Source organism: Canis lupus, chromosome 7 (assembly GCF_003254725.2).
Source record: "Canis lupus dingo isolate Sandy chromosome 7, ASM325472v2, whole genome shotgun sequence".
Taxonomy (NCBI): domain Eukaryota; kingdom Metazoa; phylum Chordata; class Mammalia; order Carnivora; family Canidae; genus Canis; species Canis lupus.
Genome location: NC_064249.1, coordinates 36,182,605 through 36,209,646, shown reverse-complemented (window position 1 = coordinate 36,209,646; position 27,042 = coordinate 36,182,605). Strand labels below are relative to the sequence as shown.

The window sequence follows — 27,042 nt, the reverse complement described above, 5'->3', positions numbered from 1 at the left end:
TCCCAACTGTGCATTTATTTGCAAACACAGACCTCCAGTCCTTCGGTTAAAGGTGTTTGAAATTTTAGCAGACTCAAGCCCAAGTGTTGTCCGGTCCCTCTTCTCCCAAAGGTCATCCATCCATCTATCGATCCATACAATTAATATTGAGTAGCCACTATACCCCAGACTCTGTTCTAGAGGCTGAAGATGTAGAAGAAGAGCCCCTCCGCCCCCAGGTGCTGGGATCACACCAGCTGCTGACAGGCCAAACTGTTTACACTCCAAGGGCTCCAAATGTTTATAAGTTTTCTGGAAACTAAGCCTTCACCTGGAGGAGCAAGTGGAAGCATCAGACATGGAGACACTTCCTCCGTGCAGGTGCCAGGACAGTCTAAAGTGCTTTGCTAGTCAGTGGTGTCACCTTGCTCTGTTTTTATGTCCATCTGGAGGAGGGTGCCATGGTGGACAGAGAGTTAATGTTCTCCCTGAGATGAAAAAGCAGGATCGAAAGGGAAAAAGAATAAACGGAACACTAATCACAATTTTGAGTGCTTTGAGAGACCATGCAGTAAGAGCGTACGTTTGGATGGTTTTTTCTCAAGGGTAAGGGTGAGGGGGCTAGCATCAGTTTTAGATGCAGCTTTGCGGCCTCCTGTCTCTCAGGGGGATGCTCAGAGTCAGGCAGCGCCTCCACTTACTCTTCTATCAAAGCTTCTTAAGAACCTATGGTTGCTGCCTAGAGTGGCCCAAAGGGAGCGCAGGAAGGTGTCGTGGGCGATTTAGGAAGAGGCAGAGTGGGGAGCCTAGGAGGTGTGGGTGTCCAGGCCAGCTCTGCAGAGGGGGAGACGTGGAGTCAGGGCAGGGCCGCGCCAGGAGCCAAGCGTGTGCATCTGGGCATTTGCCGGGGGTGGCCGCTGCCCTCCCCTCAGCTGCCCGGTGGATGGGTTCCCGCAGCTCAGAAAGTGCCCGACGGCTGCTCGGGGAGAGTCTGCAGGGGTCAGGGTGGGAAGAGACTGTCCCTGGTGGGGCGGGGTGCCCTGAGGAGACTTCCTTCCAGTTTCTGACCTTGTTCTGCTTCCTGCCCTGCATGTACTAGTCGCAGTGGAGACGACACAGCTGTAACAAGGGGTTGTGTGTCCGAGCCTGAGCCGTCTGCAGAGGAGGAGAATGCCTGCATTCTGTGCAAGCCCCAGACCCTGCACCGGGGACGGGCACCAGGCCAACAAAAACACCACCCCAGCGCCACGCTTCACACTTGCATGTGTGATCCCAGCCCAGTGGCCGACTCCCGGGGATGCCGACCAATGCTGGGGCTCTGGGACTCAGCCCCCCACCTACACCCAGCTCTGGGCAAGCTTCCGAACTTGCTGGAGGGCAGCCCCCGAGCGGGAGGAGACAGGCCTCATGCTGGGAGGAAGCCCACAGCCAAGGGCTTGCTCTAGTGAGAAGAACCCTCCTCCGGGGCCTTGAATTATTACCCCTCTGCACAGAAGGATACAGTGGATAGAGGCATCCAGAACTCCGAGTAGAATAGAAGTGAACATTTAATGCCACCATAGTTTGCTTCTTTTTAAACACCAGATTCTTTTTGACAACATTTTACACCTCATATGCCACAAAAAGTCAGAGATCGTCGCCAGCAAACAACGTCTTCACACTGGAAATGGCACACAGCTTAATGGGTTCGTCATCAGTTTGTGAGAACTAGAACTTTCTCTTCCAGACTGTTCTCCAGGTAGCCTGCTCATGGTTATCAGGATCGAGCCAGCGGCTAGCTTTGATACAGCAATGTATGGACGCAGACACAAAACCCAGCCTGTTTGCAAAGAGGCTGTTGGGACCTGCCCAAGTACAGAATAGTTGGGATTTCAGCCTTCGACAAATGAACTTTATTTAAAAAGTTTTAACAGCAAACACTTATAAGCTAAGAACTTGATCTTTAAGACGGCACCAATCCTTTATCCAGTTAAAACAGTGAATTTAAAACCATGATCGTAAATACTACCAGTGAATTTTAAATCAAGATTCTGTGACCTTGTTGTGAATCGGCCGTTTCTCACACAGATGAGTGACTCGGCAGGCCTCGTGTCCCATTTCCAAGTTGGCCCGCGTCTACAGATAAGCAGGTTTATATATACATACATACATTACTAGGCGGCAGGAACCACCACGCTCATGTAGCACAATGTGCCCATTTTACAGAGTTGAAAACAGAGTCCCGGAGAAGTTTGGTCACGGATCCACGGCCACAGGACTCCTGACGCCACTGGGATCAGAAGTCCTATTTTCTGCCCTCTGCTCTTCCATCCTGCCACATACCTTCTGTACACATGCATCCATCTACGCCCCGGGCGCACACACACGCACACACACGCACATGCACGCCAGTACAGGGGCATGATGTGCGTCCACGTGTTCACACACCTGGTGCACCCAGCACCTCCTGGGAAGAGCCCGAGATTCTGGACTCGGGTCACGTTCCACCCTAAAAACTATTCTGCGGACTCGGGCCAATCGCTGCCTCTTGACTTGTTTCTTCATCTCTAAAGGATCATCCCCAGCTCCCGCATGGAGCACTTCGTCAAAGCACTTCCCATCACTGATAGCACTTTCTCTCTACACTGTCCCAGAAGGGCAGCTGTTTTGAACCCCAATCTCCCCCTGGGGAGCCCAAGTTGCATAGCGAGGGAGGGAACCAGGCCTGGCCCAGCGTCCTTACCCCTGGCTCCAGGCTAGAGCTCCTTCTCCAATGAGACTACTGACCCCAGCCCCTCTCCACCTCTCAGACTGAGGAGAGGACCTGATGCCTTAAGTATTACAGGTTGTAAAATCCACTAAAGTGCTTTGGTTTCTCCAGAACAAACAGGTACTAATGCATCCAAGGTGAAGAACTCTGGTTGCACCTGAGGGGTGGGTGGGTGGGGGTCTCAGGGGACTCTGGGGACCTCATACTGTCCATATTTTTCACAGAAATTTTGCAGAAATCCCACCCAGGCCTGTGGAGGCTGATTTCCAAGCCCATTATCATCATATTCAAAGTGATGGGACCTTTTCCCTTCAGCCACTCGCTATGGAAACAGCTTAGATGTTGCACGAAGCCAGATAGCTTGAGGACTGGATCCTAATCCTGCCCTCCTGATTTATTTATCTTTCCCCCTCTGGGGCCCATGTGTCTCTGTTATAGACCTCATGAGAGGAGGGGCTAGGACAGCCACAGATGCCCTCACCTAGGCTTCAATGCATAACACTTGGAAAGCATTTCCAACCGTGATGTATACATAAATTATAAAGCACAGGTGAGGCTACAAAACAATATCCTGAGTTTACAAATAAATTCTACCTTTTCCTAAAATTGAACAGGACTGTGGGCTGTTGGTCAGCAGTGTGGGGAATGACGTGGACATGCGAGGGCCCCATTTCAGTGTTCATCCCGATGTGCAAGGACACGGGGCATGAATGGGTTTCCAGAGTGTTCCTTGGGAACGCTGAAGGCTGTCTCCTGCCTCCAGCACGTTCCATGCCTGGTATGAGGACATTGGCATCCGGTTCTGATGAGGGCTGCCCAAAAGCAGAATGTATTCATCTACGGGGTGGGTAAACCAGCTTCTGCGATCGGATCAAAAACTTTTCTGAGAAGGTGGGCTTGAGTTACAAGAGCATCTGCTGGATTGGAACTAGGTTTTTATCTGGAAATGAACAGTTTGTAGTTATAAAATATACATACACACGTGTGTGCGTGTGTGTGTGTGTGTGTGTCGGGGAAATTGCTAAGTGACACGCTTTGCGAGTTCTTACCCACAAATGCCAACAGGTATTTGCTGCAGGAGGAAAAAGAGCTATTATAATCCAAAGGAACGAAGTATTTTACCGTCTGCTCCCTGACCACCACCCCCACCCACCAAACCATGTTAGACCACTCTTGGCAGTGTCATTGGAGCTGGGCATGTGGCTTTGGCTCACTGGGCAGAGAGAGGAGTGGGCTTCATCCACGGCAGCCAGGTCTCCCGTGTGGCAGTGGTGAGCTGTGGCCTCTGTCGCCGAAGGCCTGGCTGCACTGCCTGGGCAGTGGTGGGGAGGCCCTGGGGACAGTGGGACCAGGCAGTTTTGAGCATTGGCTGTTGTGACAAGACTTTCAACCTGTTTCTTACTGACAGGGTTTCAGGATTTAAAAGAGATCACCTTTAACAGTGAGTTAACGGTGAGGAAATCTTTCAGTATATGCTCAGAGTGGGCTAAGACTCCAGAAGGAAGTAACAATAAACTCCTGATTTCAATCGTGGAATGGACTCAGCTTTAGTCATTTCTTTTGCGGCCTTTTTGGGATTAAGGAAGTTTAAAACCTTCACTGCATTGCTTTTTTGGAAGCCTCAACCATACACTGGCCATGGCTGAGGACGCTGGACGCCGTGTCTGCAGAGGCCAGTCTGTCGCCTCTCACAAGCCTGGACCTCTGTTCCACAAAGCAGTCAGCTGCTTTCACATAGTGACACTTATGGAAAAGGTTACATATCAACCTAAATTGGACATCAGCTCTATAATTTGGAGCCCAGAGAAGAGTTTCTTGCTCAGCAAGCACAGAAGTCCAAGAACGAACTTAAGTTGTAAATGTGTGTCAGACTTTTTGAGCCCCCTGCCCCGATGGCATTTGGGGCTACAGGGAGGTCACTGCCACCTTCCAGGAATGCAGACTTCAAGCTTGAGGCTACATTTACAACAATGGCCAGATTCTTGCCTGTCGAGTCCCGCATGCTGGGCTGCATGGCTTCCATGCCTTCCCCAGCTCTGGGTCCCTTGTAGGACGCCTACCAGCATCAGTAGAGCCTGCCTTCTGCATCTGCTATGAGTTCTGTGTGTTCACAATAGCAACTGGACATAAAACACCACACAAAGTGTTCTGATTTCAAATCTGGAAGAGATGAACGTTAGCAACAGCTTCCCAGTGATGGAGAGGGGAGTTCAAGGACGAGAAGATCAAAGATTGCAGCTCTCAGGTGGGAACCGCAAGCCCAGGATTAAGCACGCTGTCACTTGGTCACAGCATGAACCAGCCCCACAGAAAGCAATCTGGATTTACTCCCTGGGAAACAAGATCACCATTTCCCCTCTGTGGGTCTGAGTTTTGTTCTATGGCTAATGCCTCACCTGACACTGAACTGTTTGGGCAGGTTTCAGATGAGGAATGAAGGCTTGCGGATCTAGATGTTAATTTCACATAGAAGCTTCTGGTCCTTTTATTTGAGGATAACGAAATGGAAATGGGTTGACATTCTCTTTGCTTTCCTGGGTTATGTGTCACCAAAACCAAAATGTGGAGCTACTTCACGTGTGGCCAGTTAAGGGGACAGCCTCAGAAGAGTTGGCCAGGCCTGTGTCCCTTTGTGCCTGGAGAGCATCATCTGCAGCATCAACTCCTAGGAAGAACCAGGAGCCAGCACGTGACAGCACAAAATTCATGCCGTCTTCACATGGTTAATCAGTACTTGGTACATGAGGATGTTTGCAGCTCACTGAGTTTTAAGGGAAAGAAGGAAAAAGAAAAGAAAAAGCCAGAATGGACAACCTCCACACAGAGTTGCTGTCCTCAGCCTGGCTGACGACATTCTGTGAGATGGTCCATGGCGTGGCATCTTCGGGAAGCCAGTCTGACTCGGTAAGAAAGCTCTTGGTTTCATTCAACCCTTTTGCTACCTCATGAAGTTGCGACAAATGTATACAAGCAGGCGCAGGTAGTAGGAAAGATTGAGATTTCAAATTTCTGTAGCTGTTTCTACTTGTTCTCGCTCTGGGAAAGGCACCAGGACCCATCACTGGCCTGCTTCAGGAAGCCAGCACAGCGTGGCGACCTCGGGGCTAGGGGGCATGTGCCGGCACAAGAGCTAAGTATGTGGGTTATGCATCAAGTGAATTTGTTTCCAACAAAGACTAGAATACTCATCTTTGACAATTCCCAAATTAAAGGCTTTTCACAGAGTGGTATATTTCAGAGTAGCAAGCAAAAGGGGTACAGACTCAGACTCAGAAGATGGGCATCCCTTGGGGTGCAGAAGCTTCCATATGGTTGCTGTTAAGCCTGTTCACACAGGTGCTGTGAGGGCAGAGGTGTGTCCAGAACTGTAAACTGCCCTGCAGGCTGGCGTGAAGGCCAAGGAGCTGGGTGAGGCCCTGCTTCCTAGGGTGACAGACACACTCCCTGCTAAACTACAGGGGGACTGGTCCATTCTGGGGCACCTTCCACCGCGTTGTAGCCTCTTCAGCTCTGAGATGTGTGCATCTCTGCTGCGTGTATGTCTGCAGGGGGCAGGCTCTTAGACAATGCAGAGCTGGACTCATGATCCACAGGGCTGGCTTCCAGGCTGGGGGCTGACCTCCAGACACTCGAGCCTTCGGGGCACTGGGGCCTGTTCTGACCAGTAAAGGACCACGTCCTGTGAAGCTCGTGAGACCCCAGTCCCTCTGCTCTGAGTTCAGCTGAGCTTCACTGGCTGCCTAGCCAGCTGTGCGGGGCTTCGTGTGTCCAGAGGAGCACTGGCAAAGGTTCACACGGATCTGTTTCCTTGGGGAGCAGCTGGGTCAAGGTGCAGGATAGCAGGGACTGTCAAACCTAGAAACAGGTTCACAATGGTATGCTGCATTGGAGGGCAAAACCTGATAGTACGCTGTGACACCCCGAGTACCCTCACCAGTGGGCAGGCCACAGGGCCCTGACCCGAGAGGTAGGAGGCAGCCCCTGCTATTCCACAGCTGTTATCAGATAATCCTCTGACCACTTGGTACCTTGAGGTTCCATCTCTAAAACGGGTATGATGATCCCTAAGGGGCTGGAGGCAGGAATGAACAGCTGGATCGGAGGATGAAGTCCTATGGTTCTGGGAGCGAGGGCCCAGACAGGCCTACGCATGAAGCTCTGGGCTCTGCCTCTCAAGGGGTGTGCAGTTCACGACAGGAAACCTCTCTACTTTCTGGTGCCAAGACTGAGGGGGAAAAGCCTTGTCCTTTCTTGGGATGGAGGCCTTGGGACATGGGGGAATGGGGACGTTTTGCATTTGAGCAGCACTCCGGTCCACAGGGCCATTATGTGATTCCCAACATTCTTTCTTGTTCTAAGCCAATGCTGTTGCCAGTCTCTGAGCATATACCAGCCTGAGAAGGTCTCTAACCTGGGAGAGGCTCCCTGCTTCTAATACCTTCGCAGAACTAGAGAACAAAAAATATGGCTCTATCAGGTTGGTTCAAGCTTTCAATCCGGTCTTTGGGATAAAAACGATAAAAAAAAAAAAAAAAAAAGATGTTTTTGACGGCTGTGAAAACCCTGGGTTTGGGGGTAAGGGAACCAGTATGTGCGCCAGGACTCGGAGGGAGAAGCTGTGTCTGGAGCAAACACCCCTCTCAAAGGACACAGGAGGCCTTGCTCATAAAGGTTCCTTTTCCCTTAGAGATGCAGCCCCCTGTGTCTCTGGAGCTCACATGCACCTGCCCCCGAGTCTGCCTGCTGCCCGGGGCCCCTGGGGAGAGGTGGCCCCATGTCACCTGCTGTGCCTGCCGTCTCTGGAGACACAGCAGCTCGGGCCCACGAAGTCTCTGTGTTCTGAGTGGCCTTACCAGAAGAACTGTAAAGGACACTGAACATTTATTCATATGCAATACCGAGTAGGGAATAGATCTACAAATACTACTTAGAAACAGCAAGTCAGAAACAGGATAAAACACCAAGAGAAAACGAGCTGGAAATACATTTCAAAAACGCGCTTGATTTCCGCGTGTGTGGTGGTGTTTTCATCTGGACTAGCACCATCTGTACACGAGAAAGTCTGAACATAAACGTTTGGATAATAAAGATTTGCAAGGCACTTAATCAGTCGCTCTAGGTGACCTGTTGAGTGGTTTTAGCTCCCGACAGCCATCCTGCACGCGCCCTCACCCCTTCTCACGAAGCCAGAGAAGAGAGAGGTCTCTTGCCAGCAGTCCTGATGTATAAACAAGTTCTCGAAAGTTCCTCAAAGTGCTTCTTCAGTCTCGCGGGGCTTCCATGTCCCTTGGGCTTCCCATCACTTCCTCCTCCCACATGTCTGGTGTCCGCTCCTCTCCTACAGAAAACAAAAGAAAACTGCCTTCCGCTCAGCGCTAACTCTGGACGTGCACCAACCTTCATCCTCCTGCCGCTGTCTCCGAGGTCCCGGGCGGCGAGGCGCTGGCGGGCCCGGCCGGCCTTCATCGGCGCCGGGAGGTGATGTCGAAGCAGGTGATCATCATGAGGTGGGCCTTGCAGAAGTTGACGCGGCTCTCCAGACGCTCCGTCACGCACTCGAGCGCCTCCAGGTACTCCAGGGAATCCAGTTCCCAAACCTGCTCCAGGTCAACTGCAAAGGAGGGGAAGCTGGTGGAGACGCTGAAGGCACAAGGGGGTAGCCTCCCCGTCACCGCCCTGCCGGCCCCCCCTGATGCTGGGCCCTTGGCTCCATCATTAGGATTTCAGGCCCTTCCCCTGTTGATGAGACTCTGAGGGATGAGGCCTGGATAGCAGCCAGCATGGTGGCCTGGGACCCCCAGCTCGGCCCTGCCTCCCCTCCGCCAGCACAGGTTCCTTAGAAGTGATGAGAGGCACAACTGCTATTCCGCCTCTTTTACCAAACTCGAGTTTCCAAGAAGAATAAAATAAAATGAGAGGACAAGTGCGAGAACTGTAACACGGATGCTGTGGAAACACAAGAAGTTATAATAGAGGCCGCCTCTTTTTGCAGGGGGGCTAGCGGAGACCCTAAGGAGTGAGATGACTCGGGGCCAGAGATGGTAAGGATGAGAGCTGGGATGAGACCAAGGGCTCCTGACTGTCAGGCTCATGTTGAGAAAACACAGAAGATCCAAGATGGCAACGAAGGAGGATCCTGAACTCACCTCCTCACTCCTTGCACACACCTGCCTAGCAAATCCTCCTAAAGAAGAATGAGGGCTGGCCAATAGCCTTCTGCACGACAAACGATGGAGGGACCAACACAGAGAACCACAAGAGAGATGGAGACATGGCTCTGAAGGGACCCCACCCCCACACTACTTCCTGCCCCAGATGCTGTCAGCTGCTGAGGATGGATAGAACTGAGCGGCCAGGAGCAAGTTCATCAGCCCCAGAGCACAGAAGAAAAGCCATGGTTTAAAAGTCTCTGATGAGAAGAGAAAGGAACCGGCCCTGTGCCACATCATGAGGGGCTTTGCTGGAACTCTCTCTGGGTCAGAGGGGCTGGGGAGCACTATGGCTTACATTCACCCTCCACCTTGATGGTGCAGAATAGAGCAGGGTCCAGGTGCCATGGACAGCCTGCCACCTCAGTGAGCCCTGGGCCCTCAGCCCACACCAGTTCTGGGGACCCTGGGGTACAACCACAGCACAAAAAGAAAAAGCAACTATAATAGAGAGAAACCAGCCCCAGAACTCTGCCAAATAGCAGGGGAGCTGTTGGACCTCTCTCCAGCCCACAGGGGCTGTTCCACCCTCACCATGTTAGCAGATAGGATCAGGGTGGAGATACCCTCACTGGCCTGCTGCCACAGCAAGCCCCAGGCGCCCAGGCCCCCAGCCCAGCAGGCCCACCAAGGTGGTCGGTCCCAGGGTAGCACACACCCAGACAGTGCTGGACAGGGCTCACTATAGCTCCAAACAGCTTTCCAAGGTACACAGGTGCAAAGCATCCTGGAACACTCCAGGCCTGTACCACTTCAGCTCCAGACAACCTGTCAGGGCACTCCCAGTGTAGAGCGTCCTAGGACCACCTCCAACCCACACCTGCTTCAGCTCCAGTTGTCCAGCCAGGGTGATGCTTGCCCTGAACCTGGAATCCCTGGCTTGCACTCGTATCAGCTTCAGCTGTCCCATCAGCATGCCCTCTGTGGAGAGCCCTGAGACCCTCTGGCCTATACCAACCTCAGCTCCATGCACCCTGCCAGGGCAGCCCTGGCACAGACTTCCCCAATCCCCAGCCCTTATGCCAGCCAATCAAAGATGCCAGGCATACATGGCTAACACAGGGACATCTCTACATATGATCATTCCTTCAACCTCATAAGAAGAAACACACAGGAACACAGTTGAACAAATGAAGAGACAGAAGAATATGCTCCAAACAAAAGGACAAGACAAAACCTCTGTATAAGAACTAATGGAAATGGAGATAAGCAATCTACCCGATGAAGAGTTCACAGCAATGGTCAGACAGATGCTCACCTGCTGGAGAGAAGAGTGGATGAGCTCAATGAGAACTTCAACAAAGAGACCAAAAATATAAGTAAGAATCAGAGCTGAAGAACACAATAATTGAAATAAAAAATATGTAAGAGGGAATCAACAGCAGATTCGAGGGGGCAGGAGAAGGGATAAGTGATCTGGAAGCCAGGGTGATGGAAAGCATTCAGTCAAATGGCAAAAAGTAAGAGTAATTAAAGAAAACACTTTTTTTAAGGGCTGTCTGGGACAACATCAAATATTCGGATTATCAAATTATATTATTATTTAAAGAAATTATAGCTGAAAAAGTCTCTTACCTGGGGAAGGAAGCATAGACAGTTTTAAATAAGGTGAATCCAAGAAGGTCCACATCAAGACATATACTAGTTAAAGTGTCAAAGATTAAAGAGAATTTTTAATGCAAAGCAAGAGAGAAGCAACTAGTTACATACAAGGGAACCATCATAAGACTGAGCTGATTTTTCAGCAAAAACCTGGCAAATCAGAAGACAGTGGCATGATATATTCCAAAGTGCTGAAAGAAAAAACCCTCTACCAAGAATACTCTACTTAGCAAGATTATCATTCAGAACTATCATTCAGAACTTTATCTGAATTATCATTCAGATAAAGAATTGCCCAAACAAAAGTTAAAAGAATTCATCACCACTAAATGAACCTCAAAGAAATGTTGAAAGAAACTTCTTTAAGTAGCCAAGAAAAGGCCATAATTAGAAGAAAATTATGAAAGGAAAAAAATTCTTGAGTAAAGCAAACATACAGTAAAGGTAGGTCAGTCACTTAAGAAAGCTAGTCTGAAGGTTAAAAGAAAAAAATAATAAAACCAATTATACCTAAAAAATTAGTTAAAGGAACTCATAAAAAGATGTAAAATATGTCAACATATATAAAAAATGTGGAGTGGGGAGTAAAAATGAAGTTTTAGAGTGTGTTCAAACTTAAGTGGTCTTCAATTTAATAGATGCTGCTATATACTTAGGATGCCATATGAATCACAAACCAAAAACTTGTAATAGATACACAAAGGTAAAAAGAAAGGAAACCAAGCATAACACAAAAGGAAGTCATCAATCACAAGGAAAGAAAGCAAGAGAAGAAGAAAGGACCAGAGAAGAACTACAAACACAATGAGAGAACAATTAACAAAATGGCAGTAAGTACATACCTGTTGATAATTACTTTTAGCGTAAATGGTCTCAATGCGCAAATCAAAATACATAGGGTGACAAAATGGATAAAAAAACCCAAGACCCATCTATATGGTTCCTACAAAAAAAAAACCTCATTTCAGACCTAAAGAAACATACAGGCTGAAAGTGAAGGGGTGGAAAAAGATATTCCATGCAAATAGAAGCGAAAATTTAAAAAGCCAAAGTAGTAAAACTTCTATCAGACAAAATAGATTTTAAAACAATTACTGGGCAGCCCAGGTGGCTCAGCAGTTTAGCGCTGCCTTCGGCCCAGGGCCTGATCCTAGAGACCCAGGATCAAAAAAATAAAACAATTACTGTAACAAGAGACAAGGGCATTACAGGATAAAGAAATCAATCCAACAAGACGGTATAACAACTATAAATATTCACTCACTCAACACTAGACACCTAAGAAAAGCAAATATTAACAGACCTAAAGGGAGAAATTGACAATCATACAATAATAGCAAGGGATTTTAATACCTCACTCACATCAATGGATACATAGATCAACCAAGCAAGAAACCAGTAAGAAAGCAGTGGCTTTGATGACCTATAAGGCCACATGGACTTAACAGGTCCCTCCCCAAATGGCAAAATACACATTCTTTTTCAGGTGCACATGAAATAGTCTCCAGGATCGATCACATGTCCCAACACAAAATGAGTCTCAATAAATTTAAGATTGAAATCACATCAAATATCCTTTCCAACTACAGTGGTATGAAACTAGAAATCAATTATAAGAAAAAAATTGAAAACCACAATCAGGTAGAGGCTGAACAACATGCTACTAAACCACCAGTGTGTCAATGAAGAGATCAAGGAGGAAATGAAAAAAAAAAAAAAATACATGGAGACAAATAATACACAATGTTCTAAAATTGGGATGCAGCAAAAGTAGTTCTAAGTGGGAAGTTTATAGTAATACAGGCCTACCTCAAGAAAAAAGAAAAATTTGAAACAATCCATCTTACACACAAATGAACTAGAAAAGAAGAAAAGGCCAAAGCTAGTAGAAGAAAGGAAATAATAAAAGAGTAGAGCAGAAATAAATGAAATAGAGACTACAAAAAAAAGATCATTGAAACCAAAATCTCGTTATTTGAAAAGAAAAACAAAATTGATAAACTGTCAGCCAGACTCATCAAGAAAAAAAGCAAATCAGAAATGAAAGAGAAGTAACAAGCAATACCACAGAAATACGAAAGATTATGAGATTATAATGAAAAATATGCCACCAAATTAGACAACCTAGAAGAAATGGATAATTTCCAAAATTGAATCAGGACACAGAGAATTTGACCGAATTACTAGTAATAAAACTGAATCAGTAATCAAAAACTCTCAACAAAAGTCCAGAACCAGATGGATTCACAGTTAAATTCTACCAAATATTTAGAGAAGAGTTAATACCTACTCTCCTCAAAATGTTTCAAAAAAGTAGAAAAGGAAGTTAGTTTCCAAATTCATTCTGTGAGGCCAGCATTACCCTGATACCATAGTCAGATGAAGTCACTAGGAGAAAAAGAAAGGGGCAGCCCTGGTGGCTCAGCGGTTTAGCACCGCCTTCGGCCCAGGACATGATCCTGGAGATGCAGGATCGAGTCCCGTGTCAGGCTCCCTGCATGGAGCCTGCTTCTCCCTCTGCCTGTGTCTCTGCCTCTCTCTCTCTCTCTCTCTCTCTCTCTCTCTCTGTGTGTGTGTCTCATGAATAAATAGATAAAATTTAAAAAAAATACGTGTTAAAAAAATAAAAAGAAAGCTGGAGGCCAGTATTCCTGATGAACATAGATACTAAAGTCTTCAACAAAATATTACAAAACCATACCCAACAATACTTTAAGAGAATCATTCACCATGGTAAAGTGGAATTTACTCCACAGATTCAAAAATGGTTCAATATCCACAGATCAAGCAATGAGATACACCACATTAACAAACCGAAGGATGAAAACTATGGGATCATCTCAATAGATGCAGAATAAGCATTTGACAAAGTATAACATCTGTTCATGATAAAAACTCTCCAAGTAGTTTTAAAGAGAATAATCTCAATGTAATAAAGACCACATAGGACAAACTGAGAGCTAACATCATACTCAATGGTAAAAAACTGAGAGCTTTTCCTCTGAGATCAGGATAAGATAAGGATGCCCACTCATTTTTATTCAACATAGTCCTAGAATTCCTAGCCACAGAAATCAGACAATAAAAAGAAATTTAAAAAGCATCCAAATTGGTAAGGAAAAAATAAAACTGTCATTTTGTGTTTTATATAGAAAACCCTAAAGATTCTACCAAGAAAACACTAAGAGTAATAAAAGAACTCACGAAAATTGCAGGATATGACATTAATATACAGAAATCAGTTGTGTTTCTATACTCATTACAAGAGTAATGAGCTAGCAGAAAGAGAAATTAAGAAAAAAATTTACAATTGCACCCAAAAAAATACCTAGGAAAAAAACTTCACCAAGGAGGTGGAATACCTATACTCTGAAAACTATAAAATAATTGATAAAAGAAATCGAAGATGACATAATGGAAAGGTATACCGTGCTCCTGGATTAGAAAGATAAATATTGTTAAAATGTCCATACTACCCAAAGCAAGCTACGGATTCAATACAATCCCTATCAAAATACCAACAGTAATTTTCACAGAACTAGAATAAACTGTGCTAAAATTTGCGTGGAAGTACAAAGGACCCCAAAAAAGTAATCTTGAGAAAGAACAAGGTTGTAGGTGTCACAATTCCAGGTTTTAAGCTACAAAGATAGGATGTTCAAAACAGTGTGATACTGGCACAAAAATAGGAACAGACCAATGGAACAGATAGGGAGCCAAAGGAATATGCTTATATGGTCAATTAATCTATGACAAGGGAGGTGAAAGTGTACAATGGTGAAAAGACAGTCTCTTCAATAAATGGCATTGGGAAAGCTGGACATCTACATGCGAAGAATGAAACTGGACCACTTTCTTATAATATATACAAAAATAAACTCAGAATGGATTAAGGACCTAAATGTAAGACCTGAAACCATAAAACTAGAAAAAAACAGGCAGTAATCTCTTGGACATTGGTCTTAGCAACATTTTTCTAGGTATGTCTCCTGAGGCAAGAGAAACAAAAGCAAAAATAAACTATTGGGACTTCACCAAAATAAAAAGCTTTTGCACAGCGAAGGAAACCATCAACAAAACAAAAAGGCAACCTACTGACTAGTATAAAATATTTACAAACAATATATCTCATAAGGGGTTAGTATCCAAAGTATATAAGGAACTTATACAACTCAACACCAAAATCCACAAATAATCCAATCAAAAAATAAGCAGAGGACCAGAACATTTTTTCCAAAGAAGACATCAGATGGCCAACAAACACATGAAAAGATGCTCAACATCACTCATCATCAGGGAAATGCAAATCAAAGCCACAATGAGGTGTCACCTCACACCTGTCAGAATGACTATTATATACACAGTACCCACATGCACACACATGCGCACGCACACAACACAACAGAATATCATTCAGCCATAAAAAGATGAAGATCTTTCCATCTGTAACAACATAGATGGACTCAGAGGGCATTATGCTATGGGAAAAACAAATACAAATTTGATTTAACAAACAGAAAAACCAAAACAAACCCATAAATATAGAGAACAAACTGGTGGTTGTGAGAAGGGAGGGTGGCGGAGGGGTGGGCAGAGCAGGTGAAGAGGAGCGAGAGGCGCAGGCTCCCAGTTACGGAATGAGTAAGTCTTGGGGATGGAAGGCGCAGCGTGACATCAGGACTAAGAAAGAAAAATAAAAATGGAAGCCAGCACAGAGATTTCTAGGCCAATATTCAGCTTATCACCCACAGCCAGGGAATAGTCAGCGTGCGGCTTTACTGGGGATTTTTTTTTTTTTTTTGCTCATTCATGGTATCATTTCATCTTAAAGGAACAATCTGTGTTTCTCCTTTCATGGGGCCTTCTGTTCATTCCCTTTCTCAGCATCAAACCATCGCTGATTCTTGACATGTACAAAGGCAGGAAGGAAGCATCTACACATATGGGCCAATGTGTACGCTTGCTCCTGTCCCAGAAAAAACCCCGACTTTGTAAGATGAAGACCATTCTCGAGCATGCCTTAGGCATAAACAGCTCTTAAAAAAGAAGACTTGAATGCAAGCAGAACAAATGAAGGGGGACTGTCTGCCTGATGGGGCGCCCCTGGGGCCCTGAGGTGCCTGGAATTCATGAGCTAAGGAGACGGGTGTTCACAAGTGGGAGAGAAATGAGCACTGGGCCCCACATGTACGCCGTGGGCAGACAGCAGCTAATGTCCTCACTCACATCACCCCCTACCCCATGGTGCCTGGCATGACAACACCCCTGAGAGCGGGAGATTGTGTCTCCACCCATGTCTATAATGGAGGACCTAAGTCAGTGTGCTGTGGAAGCAGGCACGAGGAAATGGTCTCCTATTTGGTTCAACTCAGGAAACCAAGGCTCAGAGAGGTTAAGCGTCTTCCTCAAGATCCCACAGCTGGTATGTGGGCAAGCCAGCCTCCCGTCAGGTCTGCATGACTGTGCTCATCCCACACATGGTACAGCACGGTAGGATGCTTCACAGACTGATCACCGTGCTCTGTCCTCAGGTTGGTGCGCTGGATCCTCCTCACAAGGATCCAGTGGGGTGCTTGGGCCATGTCACTACCCCATTCTTACGGAAAAGAAACTACTTGGAAGCATGCTGCCTTTAGGGGTAGAGCACAGCTGGGAGGCTGGCGAGTCCTGTCCTGCGTGCACCTGGTATTTCTCAAATCCGAGCCTGCAGACCCTGCCTACCACACTCTCCCTCCAGCCAGGGAACAAGGGGGAGAAGGTGATTGGCATGCAGGGACGGGTGAAGGGGTGAGGCGGGGGGTGGGGGGTGCTGGGAGGCTGGGGAGCGAGTGCAGGACAGGGAGGGAGAGGAATTTTAATGGCAGTCATGCATTTTATTCTATAGACTGAGTCTTCCAGCCTTGCGTCCCCTATCAATGAAATAGTCGGGACCTTTATTTTGTGGTAAATGGAATGGTTAGGAGCAAATAAATAGGAGACAATTGAATCTGTCAGAGAAAGCAAAATTGTTCTGAATTGTTACGAGATGGTTACTGTCATCCTAGGCTTTCTATTGAACAGAAATAACACAGTGAATGCTATTCTTTTCCATCAAAAATGTTTTTCCTGCTTTCTGGGTTCTTTGTGAGGCTTTTCTAGGATTGCACATTCCACCCTATTAGAAGCTCTATAAATTCTTGTGTATTTCAGGCTAGAAATGCAATGCGATCTTGTGGCCTAGGAGAAGATTTGTAATGCAGCTTCATGTCTGGGGAATCTTCTGCTGTATTTTGGGGGGTGGGGCAGTGTGGAATCTCATTTTCAGATGCTTGGGACTGAGACACATGAGGAAAATTCTTTCAAGAGCAACACTCGCTATCCCCATGCTGCCCCACCGCTCCCATCTTCCCTGCGGAGAGTGAGGCTGTGGGCTCGTGCTACTGTCTCTCTGATGGCATCCAGGGCCCTCAGATCCGGACACCATCTGCGCACACCTCACCCCGGGCTGTGTGCCAGGCCTGTTTAGCTGGCGAACCCGGCAGTCCCCACGATAGAAAGAAACCTGGGGCCTTACATTCGCTGAGCCACTTGTTGGGATCCAGCATCAGATACTGTTTGGTGATCTCCAGCTCCTTCATCAGCCACTCGTACTTGGCTCGGACCTCGGCGATTCTCTGCTGGCGATGCTCCAGAATTTTCAGTTTTGCATTGAAGCACGTGACCTCCTGGAAGGCAGAAGGGAAGGAATGGGGGTGCATGAGGAGGGGCAGAGCCCCAGCTCGGATCCACGCAGCCTCTCCTAAATGGGAATGCTCTGTGCAGTCAGCAACAAGGGGGCTGGCCCCCTGCTGGGGAGCTGGGGGGGACCTGGGCCCTCCCTGCCACGTTTCTGCCCTGCCAGAGTCAGCTCAGACAGCTGCAGGGCAGGATCATCACAGGCATTATTTCTTGAATTGAGGAGGTGGCTGGTGTCCCAAACTGGAGCCAGACAAGCCCTGAGGACCAGCAGTGCCCAGCCTCTGAGCCTCCTAGACACCCGGGGCGGAGACACGCAGAGCTCTCTGAAGTCCTGTGCAAATACCCTTTATCTGGGGCAGAGCCACCACCTCCCTCCCATGCCAGAAGCCCGCTGGGAAGTCTCCAAGGGTCTGAGGCGGCCTCTCGGGTCACTGCTCCAGCACCTGCTTGGGGCTGGGTGGTGGGCGGGGAGCAGTGGCTGCCATCATGGGGGGACAGATCCCTTACCTTGCTGTTGCCCCCTCGTCGCCGCTGCAGCCGTTCTACGTCATCAATTTCATAGACTTTAATCTCAAAAGGCTCCCCGAGGCCCCTCTGGGTGCTGCGCAAGGGGCCATCCACCCAGCGGACCCCGGTGCTGCTGGCAGGTTTTCTTACGGGGGATGGGGTGTCAAGGGACAGTGCCGGGATGAGCCTCCGTCTCTGAGAACCTGAGGAGGGAATGAAGCCCAAAGTTAATCCTTTTGAATCTCAATCTTTTAAATATACATATTGTTGGGTGTGAGTGGTTAGGCCCCTGACAGGCACCCCGGGATCTGCTGCAGGGGCTGAATGTCCTGCTGCCACCTCAACATCTACTCCTTTAATTTGGCACTTGGGCTTTACTTCCAGAAGCTCATGAACTCCCTGATTTACCTTTAGAGCCACCGCCAACCTCCACCCGTGAAACACACACATGTGCGCACACACATGCACCGGCACGCGCCCCAAACACATGGTCTAGAAATGTGAGCCATACTAGCCACACCCTCAGCATGAATACATGTTACAATGAAGTTAAAGAGGTATCTGTGTTAGGAAAAGGGGTCCTAGTGCTTGGTATTATAGTAATAGTTCTAGAAAACATTGTTTATTTGCTTATAGCCACACCACCACCATGATAAGCACTGATTACGTGCCAGACCCTATTTAGCATGCTTTACGTGTCATGATGGCCAGTGGGCTGTCCCTGATACCCATTCTCTTCTTTCTCAGTGAAGGGGACTGAGCAGGAGCAGGGCATAGAGCCCCCAGAATAGGGACCATCCCCCCCAGTAAAGGTGGCTTAAGCTCCCACCTGTGGGGTATCAGCAGAAATGCTGCAGGCAACGCTGGAACGTGTCCTTAAAGCTGGGGCTCTGTCCTACTCCTCCTGTCCCCTCTGTCCTGGATGAAATATGGGCCTGACACCTGCCTCATGAGGTGAAAACCATCAACAACAAAAAAAGACACATGGAGTCTGGACTTGAGGCACCTTCGAGAATTTTACATGACTGCCTACCCAGATCTTTCTTCTTTAAGGACTTCATTTTTCTAGAGCAGATTTAGGGTCACAGCTACATTGAGAGGAAGGGACAAAACGAGATGGTAACTGGTGACCCAGTGAGCAGTAGAAGGTGGGCAGAGCAAAGCAGGGCACTCTCAGCCCTGTTGAGGAGTAACTAGCCACAGATATTAGTGCAGCAGCTCTGCAAACTGAACCCGGTGCCCCACCACACAGTAGAGTTTGTTTGGCACCTGGAGAGGGGCAGGCGTTTGGTGCTTACATGGCCAAGGATATAGAAGATGGGCTCGGTGCCTAAAGCCCGGGTCACCAGCAGGGGGAAGTATGTCAAAAAGACCTTGGAGCTAACTGTAGGGCCACCTGCCAGCCAGCTGATTGGCCAACCAACCAGCCAATGACTCGATCAGTGGTGTCCAGTGGACACACAGTAACTGGTACCAGTGTGGTGTGGGCACCTGGCAGGCCGGGCCCGGTGCAGAACTGGCCCAGCAGGAGCTCACATCCAGGCAGCTCAAGCCCTGGGTGCCTCCCAGAACCATCAGGCTCCCTGGCTTGGCCTCTCTTCGGGCAGGCCCTCCACTTCCCTCCCCGGCTTTCTATGGTCAGAACGAACTTCATTCAGATCAAAGTGCCAGTCTGGTTTTCAGATTTTCCCAGCTAGCCAGGGAGAAGGAGAGCAATGGGAGGAATTCGAGGGGGGAACACAGTAGGCATGGGGTGAAAGGTCAAGGACACAAGCAAGAAGATACTAAGTGTCTGGGGAGAGTCCACATGACACCTGATGAGTGATGCCAGAGGGCATCAGTGTAAGTCCTAGGACTCGGGGTGGGGCCACCGAGCAGAAAGGGCCTTCCCTGTTCACGTCCTTTTATCACTGAACGTGCCCTGGCCAGCACAGACCTCTGCTCCCCACCCAGGCTGGCTGTCACCACTCTAATTCACGGCCAGCGGCCGTGTTGCTGACCACAGAAGGCTGGCCATGTACTGTGGATGGATGAAAATCCATCAGTAAAAGCAACCACAGCCTTGCTCACCTTACCACACTCCTGATCAAGAATCTAGAATGACGCCCCACTGCCACTACAATTCGTATCATAGCTGCAATGCATTGAAGGTGTAAGTCGGTCTGAGTTCCATCTTCTATGGTCATTACATCCATCAAGAACACCCCCCTGGTGAATTAATCTCACCCTGTTGCCCAGTGTTTCCTGACAGGACTCTTGTGGATCTGGGCCTCTCCCACGTCTAAATGGTTCCCACGCTCACACTGCACTACACCACTCCGGACTTGGCAGTATGCCTGGGTCACCGTTCTGTTCCATGCTTTTCGTACTTTGTCACCAACTAGATGACAAACCTCTTGTAGTGGCCTTGGCTTTGATGCTGCCTGCCCCTCCCCACCACGCCCGCACCTCACATGTCATTAAGTTTCAAAAGCACCGCAGAGGGGGACCTATCAAGATTTTGGAAAGGAAGTCCTATTACCACCAACATTCTTTATATCATCCGCATTGTCTCATATGACGTGAGCATTAGAGAGACCGTGCTGGTTCTCTACCAATCCCCTCGTTTTACTTTTATGTGAGCAAACTGAAGCCCTCAGAGGGTAGTTATTCCCTAAAGGCCACACAGCTCAAGACTCCAAGTCTCCTGCTCTCCAGCTCCGTCTTCTCACTGCAGTACACTCTGGCCAAGCCCATGCACTTTCCACCAACATGGATCTCCAGGAATGGGACCAAGAGGGTGACCTTAATGACATTTGGTTGTTTCTCATACGGCATGCATTACAAGGCACTCTGAGAGCTCAAGACTATCATCCACCTGATAGATTTCTAGTTCATTTTTCAACCAAAGTATTAAAAATTTTCCAAATTCAAAAGCAATCTCCGATAAAAGATAACTGCCTGTCTCCTCTGCAGTTTCAAACATCTCCAGTAATGGTATAATCCAGCCATCTAGCTAGGAATTTCCTTTGAGGAGTTTTATGGCTTCTCTTAAAGAAGTGGCATTTGATTTATGCTGATCATTTTGACAGCCAGCATTTCTCTTAATAATAACCATAAAGAAGCGACACAAGGTCATCTAACCTGAAAGGCGCATACCTCCACGGCCACATCCATTGCGAGGCTGATCTCTGCCAGCTGCTTGCAGAAGGCTGATGCTGCTCCTGGCACCCATTTCTGGCCCCCAGCCTGGAGCTCTGATTCTATACCGTGTCCTCCAATAGTCTAACCTAACAGGAGAGCCTCGAGGATGGCCCTTATGAAAGGAGGTAGTGCCAGGCAAGGGTAGGTAGAGAACCTGCGGTCCACGGTCTGAGCAGCTGTTTTTACAGAGCTCTTTACCCCAGCACAACGGCCAAACCAAAAACCACAGGTCTTGAAGAAAGAGTAAAAGAGATTTAAAGAACAAAATGGACTGGTAGGCACGAAGCCCTAGATACGAGTTTGTGGGAAAACATTCTAACGGTCGGCTGCCGTGAGCACACCGTGTCACGCCGTGACATCACACCAATCTGGATTCCGAAGAACTGACAGTGGGTAGACCATAGTAAGGAGGTTTATCGCCCAGGTACTGGAAGGGCCAGCAGATCCACCACCCCTGTCCCCGAAACAGAGACTCTGGCTCAGATGAACTTTCTTGTTATTCTTAGTGACTGGTATCAATACGTTTTAATGCCCTTGGCCCTGAAACAGGGCACAGCAGCTGTCACATTATAGTCCATGGCTTTTCATTCTACACTCGTCTTACCCGGGCACCGCTCCCAGGTCCTTCCTTGATGGGGCTGTGAGGGCTGAGGGCCTGGTGTGGGGTTCTTCCAAAGTGGGTCAAAGCCTGAAGCACACACCCCCTGGGAGGTCAAGTTGGCCCATGGCCATGACTCCTGAACATGCTTGGAGTATAACTCACTCCCATGCTTTGTGACCAATGGGGGGGGGGGGGGCGGTGGGAAGGTGGGAGAGCTACAGCCTAGCATCTAGAATTATGAAGCTGACTTCTTTGATTTGAGGCAAACGGTTTATGATGTGCATTACATTGGGCTGGAACATTCCAGAGCTTGTGCTTGCCTGTATTGGGAAAACAGGGAAAAGCAACCCTGTGGCTGAGAGAAAAAGCCTGTCGGGCAGTTGCCAGAGCAGCTGCAGGAAAGGGGAGAACCCCCACGTTTGGAGGACTCATCCCATCTTTTAATTCCTGATGTGTAGGTAGCACCGCTGTTCCATAGGGTAGTGGTTTCTGAGGGCTCCACGGAAGGGCCACAGGACAGTGAAGGCCAGGTTGGGGGACAAGAGGGCAGGACCCCACACCACCCTCACTTCGGCCAAAGGACAGACCTCACCCGGGCTCTGTGGGAGACGGCCTCATTAAGAAATGTGTCCTTATGCTCAGGGACAAGTAGGGGAAATTTCTGTGAAGAGCAGAGATGAATTTGGGAGAATTTTTTCAATAGCTCACATTGTCCTCCTTCCTTCTGTCTGTCTGGGCCTCTAATTTGTTGCCCGTTCACCTCACCTGACCCATGGCTACCAGGGCCACCAGCTCTGGCCTGGATCCTCTTCTCACCCATCATGACTTCTTGTCCCTTGTCACCCCAAACTCCAATTCATATGTCAGTGGCCTTTATCACCATATTGTAACTTCTGGACTATTTACATATCTTTTGATAGGAGATTCCTGGAGATGGCAATCCCGGAGATATTTTCTGGTAGTGAGCATCTGGGGCACCAGGGTGCTTGGGTGTGCCACCGTAGGGCGCTGTGTGTGTCATGCTAGCGCACGGTGTCACCCTGGGGCACTGTGTGCGTGGGTGGAGGCTGGGGCACACTGCAGGCCCCACGGGAAGGCATACTCACCTGTCCCCCAGGCTGCCTGGGGCCAGGGGGCAGGCAGGGCTTCCCGTGGCACCACCCGCGAGACCAGTGTGCTCTGCCCTGCTCCGAGGGGATGAAGCCGCGGGGTCTCAGGGCCACCAGCCCCGCATTTTGGCATCTGCAGCCACCAGGCCACAATCTGGAGACAGCGACCCGACTCCTCCGAAAGCTCTAGGGCCTGGTTGCGTGGACGCCTCCTGCAGGGGGGCGCGCCCACGTGGGGCGGGGGGCGGGGTGGGGGGGTGACGCCCGCGCCCGCGCCCGCGCCCGCGCCTACCTGAGTTGGAGCGCTTCTTCGGGGCCTTGAGGCTGCGGCAGCGGCCGCCCACGGAGCTGCTGTTGTCGCTGGTGGAGTCGTGCGCGGACGAGGCGCTGCCGGTGGCCTCGCTGTCGCGGAGCACGCTCTCGTAGCCGCTGCTGCCGCCGCTGTGGTAGAACAAGGCCGTCTTGCCCATGGCCGGCGGCAGCTCGCCGCTCAGCACGCTGCTGTTGTCGCTGCCGTGGCCGCTGCTGCAGCGGTGCGGCCGGCGCGGCGGGGTGACCTTGCTGTAGGGGGAGGGCAGGGGGGGCGCGGCCGGCCGCTCCTCGCCCGCCGCCCCCGCGCGCCCCTCGGCGCCCCGCGCGCCCGCGCCGCCCTGCAGCAGCTCGGAGATGCGCCCGTTGACGGCGCGCGGGGGCGGCTTGCACGCGGGCCCGGCGCCCCGGCTGCGGCTCAGCGACTGCGTGGACCAGGACGTGGGCTTGGCCGCCAGGCCCGGGCTCTGGCCCACCGCCTGCGGCAGGGACTTGGTGGAGAAGCTGAGCGTCTTGGTGGTGGCGGCGGCCAGGCTGCGCGCCTTGGGGCTGGCCAGCAGGAGCTTGCCCACGGCCGAGACCTTGCAGGCGCCGGCCTTGGGGGACGCGGGGCCCGGGGCGGGGGCGGCGGGGCGGCGGCGGCGGCGGCCTGCGCGGGGCCCGGGGCGGTGGGCGAGGCTCCGGCGCCGCGGCCCGGGCTCCGGCCGGCGCGGGGCATCGTGCTGTCCTTGCCCGCGTGCGCCCGCCAGCCGCCGGCGCCCAGGCTCTCGGCCCGCTCCAGCGACAGGCACTCGTAGTGGCTGCCGGCGGCGCGGCCCAGGGAGTTGGTCCTGCTGGCCAGCTGCTCCAGCTTGGCGCTGAAGAGCCTGCTGCTGCTGGCGGCCTCCTTCGCCTTGCCGCCCGCCTCGTCGGCCTGCGGGCCCGCCGAGGGCGCCGGGGGGTGCGACGGGCTGCCCGCGCCGCTGCTGCAGGTGCTGTGCTGGGGGCTGGCCCGATTCTTCTGGTCCAGGCTGGACTTGCGGACCGGCGGCAGGGGGGGCGTCCCTTTGGGCCGAGCCAGGACGCCGTGCTTGGGCGACGCCACCTTCCTCTCCAGGGTCGCCTTGCAGGGCGCCGTGCCCAGCCCATTGCTCTCCGCCGGGCAGTGGTAGAACAGGCTGCCCAGCTCCTCCTGCCTGCTGGCTTTCTGGAAAGCCCTGGGCAGGCTGCTGGACTTCAGGCTCCTGTTGGCGTGCACGGGGCTCTGGGCAGCCACACCAGGCAGGGCCATCTCGCAGCCATCCACGACCCTCCTGAAGGTGTCGCTCCCAGGGGAGGCGGACACCTCCCCGCTGCTGCTGCTCAGCCTGTCCCCAGGGCTAGCCTTCCTGTCCTGTTCTGCCCTGGCCTCGGGCTTCGGGGGGCCTGTCGCGGCCTCACACCCAGTCCCCTCTTCACCGGGATAGGCGCTCTCCTTTTTTACCTCCTCTTCTCGTTTTAGCCAAGGGTCCTCAAATTTCATCTCTGTCTTTGCCCCGCCCATCTCTCTGCCGTCCTGGGACTGGGTGGCTCTGGGCACCGAGCTGACGGCGGGGCCGTCGGACGCCTCAGACTCCTGGACGGGCCGGGGGCCCATGGCTATGCAGGGGTAGACCGTAATGTTGGTCTTCATGGGGATGTAGCCTTCACAGCTGCCCAGATCGGCCGTGTTGGAGATGGTGACCATGGCCTTGCCCAGTGTGGATATCTTGCAGCCCTTGATGGGGGTCGCCTTGTTGAAAGGGTCTTCACCCACATCAGACAAGATGAGCAAGTTGTCGGGGCCCGCCTTGGGCTTCTCTCGGCACACCACGGCGCTGTTCTGGATGCTGCCAATGAGCTCCGAGGCCGGAGGCTCCGCCATGGCCTCCCCGTGCCCGAAGCACGTCTGCGCTATGAAACTGTGGCAGGACTGCTCGCCGTCGCTGCCGGCGCTCATCTCGCTCAGCCAGGAGCTGATGGAGGAACGTCGGCTCCCGGCCTCGCCGGCCTTCTCGTCCAGGGCCAGCTTCGGGAGGGGCAGGAACTGCGTGATGCTGACCTCAGAGACAGGCGCCACGCTGGAGTAGCACTCCAGGTCCTCGCTGATGCTGCCGATGATGCTGACGGGCCGGGAGCCCGAGGCCAGGGCCTGCACGGAGCAGTCGCTGTTGAAGCTGATGATGCTGGTGGGGCGGCCGCCGTCCAGGACCCCGCTGATGGTCAGCTCCTCCACCAGCGTGAACACCAGCTCATCCTCGCCGTTCAGCTCCAGCGGCTGCTGCACGGTCACCATGGTGGTGCTCAGGATCTCCTTCTTAGAATCTGGAGAAGCTGCTGCCTGGGGCTCGTCATCACCGGGGCTCTCGGGGAACCCTTCACTCCCAGCGGACATGGATTTCTTCAAAACCTGGGGGCTCATTCCAACTGGGGGGGTGCGTACCTCGGGCTGCAGCAGGGACTCACTAGATACCATGCCGGAATCCTTGCTCAATGGAGGCAGGGGGGCGGGAGAAGGCAGGACACCCTTCTGGGTGTAGACTTTGCATCTCTGAGAGGGAGAGCTGGCCGGCTTGTACTCTGAGGTCTTGGACAGGCTGGCGATGCCCAGCCGCGGGGAGCCCATGGGCCGGGGCTTGCCTTCCACAAAGCCACAGGAGTTCAGGCTTTCCCGGCTGCTCTGGAGGCTGGAGGCGCTGTGCTGGCTGCTGCTGCCCGGGATGCTCCTCGGCGAGGCAGGGGTGGGGCTGCTGGGCAGCGCCGGGCCAGGGCCTGGGACGGGCGAGTGATTTCTCTGCATCTTGGAGGCAGGAGGGTCAGTGCCTTCTCTGTCAGTCGACTGGCCGTCAGACCCGCTATCTTCCCTATCAGACTCACAGAGTGGGTTTGTCCCGGCCCCCTGGCTTAACAGGGGACACTTGCTTGCCTGCTCCGCCCCAAACTGGGCAGGCAGCTCTTCGAAAGGAAACTGACTGGGCTCTTCGCTGCCATCAATGCAGCCCAGCCTCTCCTGCAGCTCAGCAAACGTGTTACACTTCAAACAGTCCCTCTCTGAGTGGCTGGCCGCGGCCCCTCCGGCCTCCACAGGCCGGCTATCACCCCTGGCCTTCTGTAGGGCTGGCACGATGGGGACGAAGTCAGGGGGGCCCTCGTTGTCCGTGAGCTCCTTGTCAGAGAGAGCCGTGCCATTGGGCCCGATGTAGATGACTGTGTCGCAGGACTGCTCGCTGCTGGAGGAGTAGTCAGGGTCGCTGGACAGCTGAGGGATGGGGAAATCGGGGTCCACCGAGGCCCTGGCCTGGAAGGGTCTCAGCTGGGTGGGCCTGCGCATCCTGCCTTCTTCGCAGGAGCTCTCGCCTCCGGAGGAGCTCGATGTGTACTGTGGGTGAGAGGAGGGAAGTCAACAGGGACAGCTCTCCCAAGCCAGCCCCCACCTTCACGAGCCCACAGCTGACTCCACACAGGTTCCCCCCAACCCCATCCTGGGGCTAGCCAGGTTGGCCTCCCTGCACTGGGCCATTTCTCATGATGTGCCTGAGCGGCACCCCCAGCCTGGCACATCATGGCCTCTTGTGGGAAGAACAGCCCCTGTGTGGCACGTCAGGGCACAGAGAAGGAGGTGACCAGCCCAGGCAATGTCTGACCTCCCAAGGGCTAAGGAGTCACTCCCTTGGCACCCTCCTTCCTCTCCAAAAAACAGACACAAAAGGAGAGGGGGAAAAAGCTTTCCACTTTACAAGCTGGCCCACGACCACAATCGTGGTGGCTTTCTGGCACATTCTTGTCACACCACCATTGTCCAGGCTTGCCTCTGCCTGAGAACGCTAGCAGACCCTGCGCATCAACCAGAAACCACTGAGTTAACGTGGCAAAACCCAGGAGCCTGGGAAGGATTCCTGGAAAGGCAAGGAAAGTAGGGCCATGCGAGCAAGGAGCTAACAACCCTCTTTGGGCTCAACCACTCAAAGGACATGGTCTCGACCTTCATGGGACCAAGGCAGGGAGAGAGAGAAACAGTATTTCTCATCCCTCCCCAGTGTTTCATCCCAAAGTAGCAGTGGCCCATCTGAACTACCTCAA

General features: G+C 51.3%; 2 protein-coding genes across 6 annotated transcripts in view; one reads left to right on the top strand and one right to left on the bottom strand.

Moving 5' to 3' along the window:
* Positions 1–27,042, top strand: part of SMYD3 (SET and MYND domain containing 3) — a 794,127-nt gene that overhangs the window by 719,660 nt on the left and 47,425 nt on the right. The window lies entirely within an intron of this gene.
* Positions 1,509–27,042, bottom strand: part of KIF26B (kinesin family member 26B) — a 441,618-nt gene continuing 416,084 nt past the window's right edge. The window contains 5 exon segments of the mRNA XM_049112437.1: positions 1,509–8,339; positions 17,093–17,243; positions 17,764–17,966; positions 22,949–23,574; positions 23,625–26,341. Coding sequence (XP_048968394.1) covers positions 8,191–8,339; positions 17,093–17,243; positions 17,764–17,966; positions 22,949–23,574; positions 23,625–26,341 — 3,846 coding nt within the window. The 3' untranslated portion in view covers positions 1,509–8,190.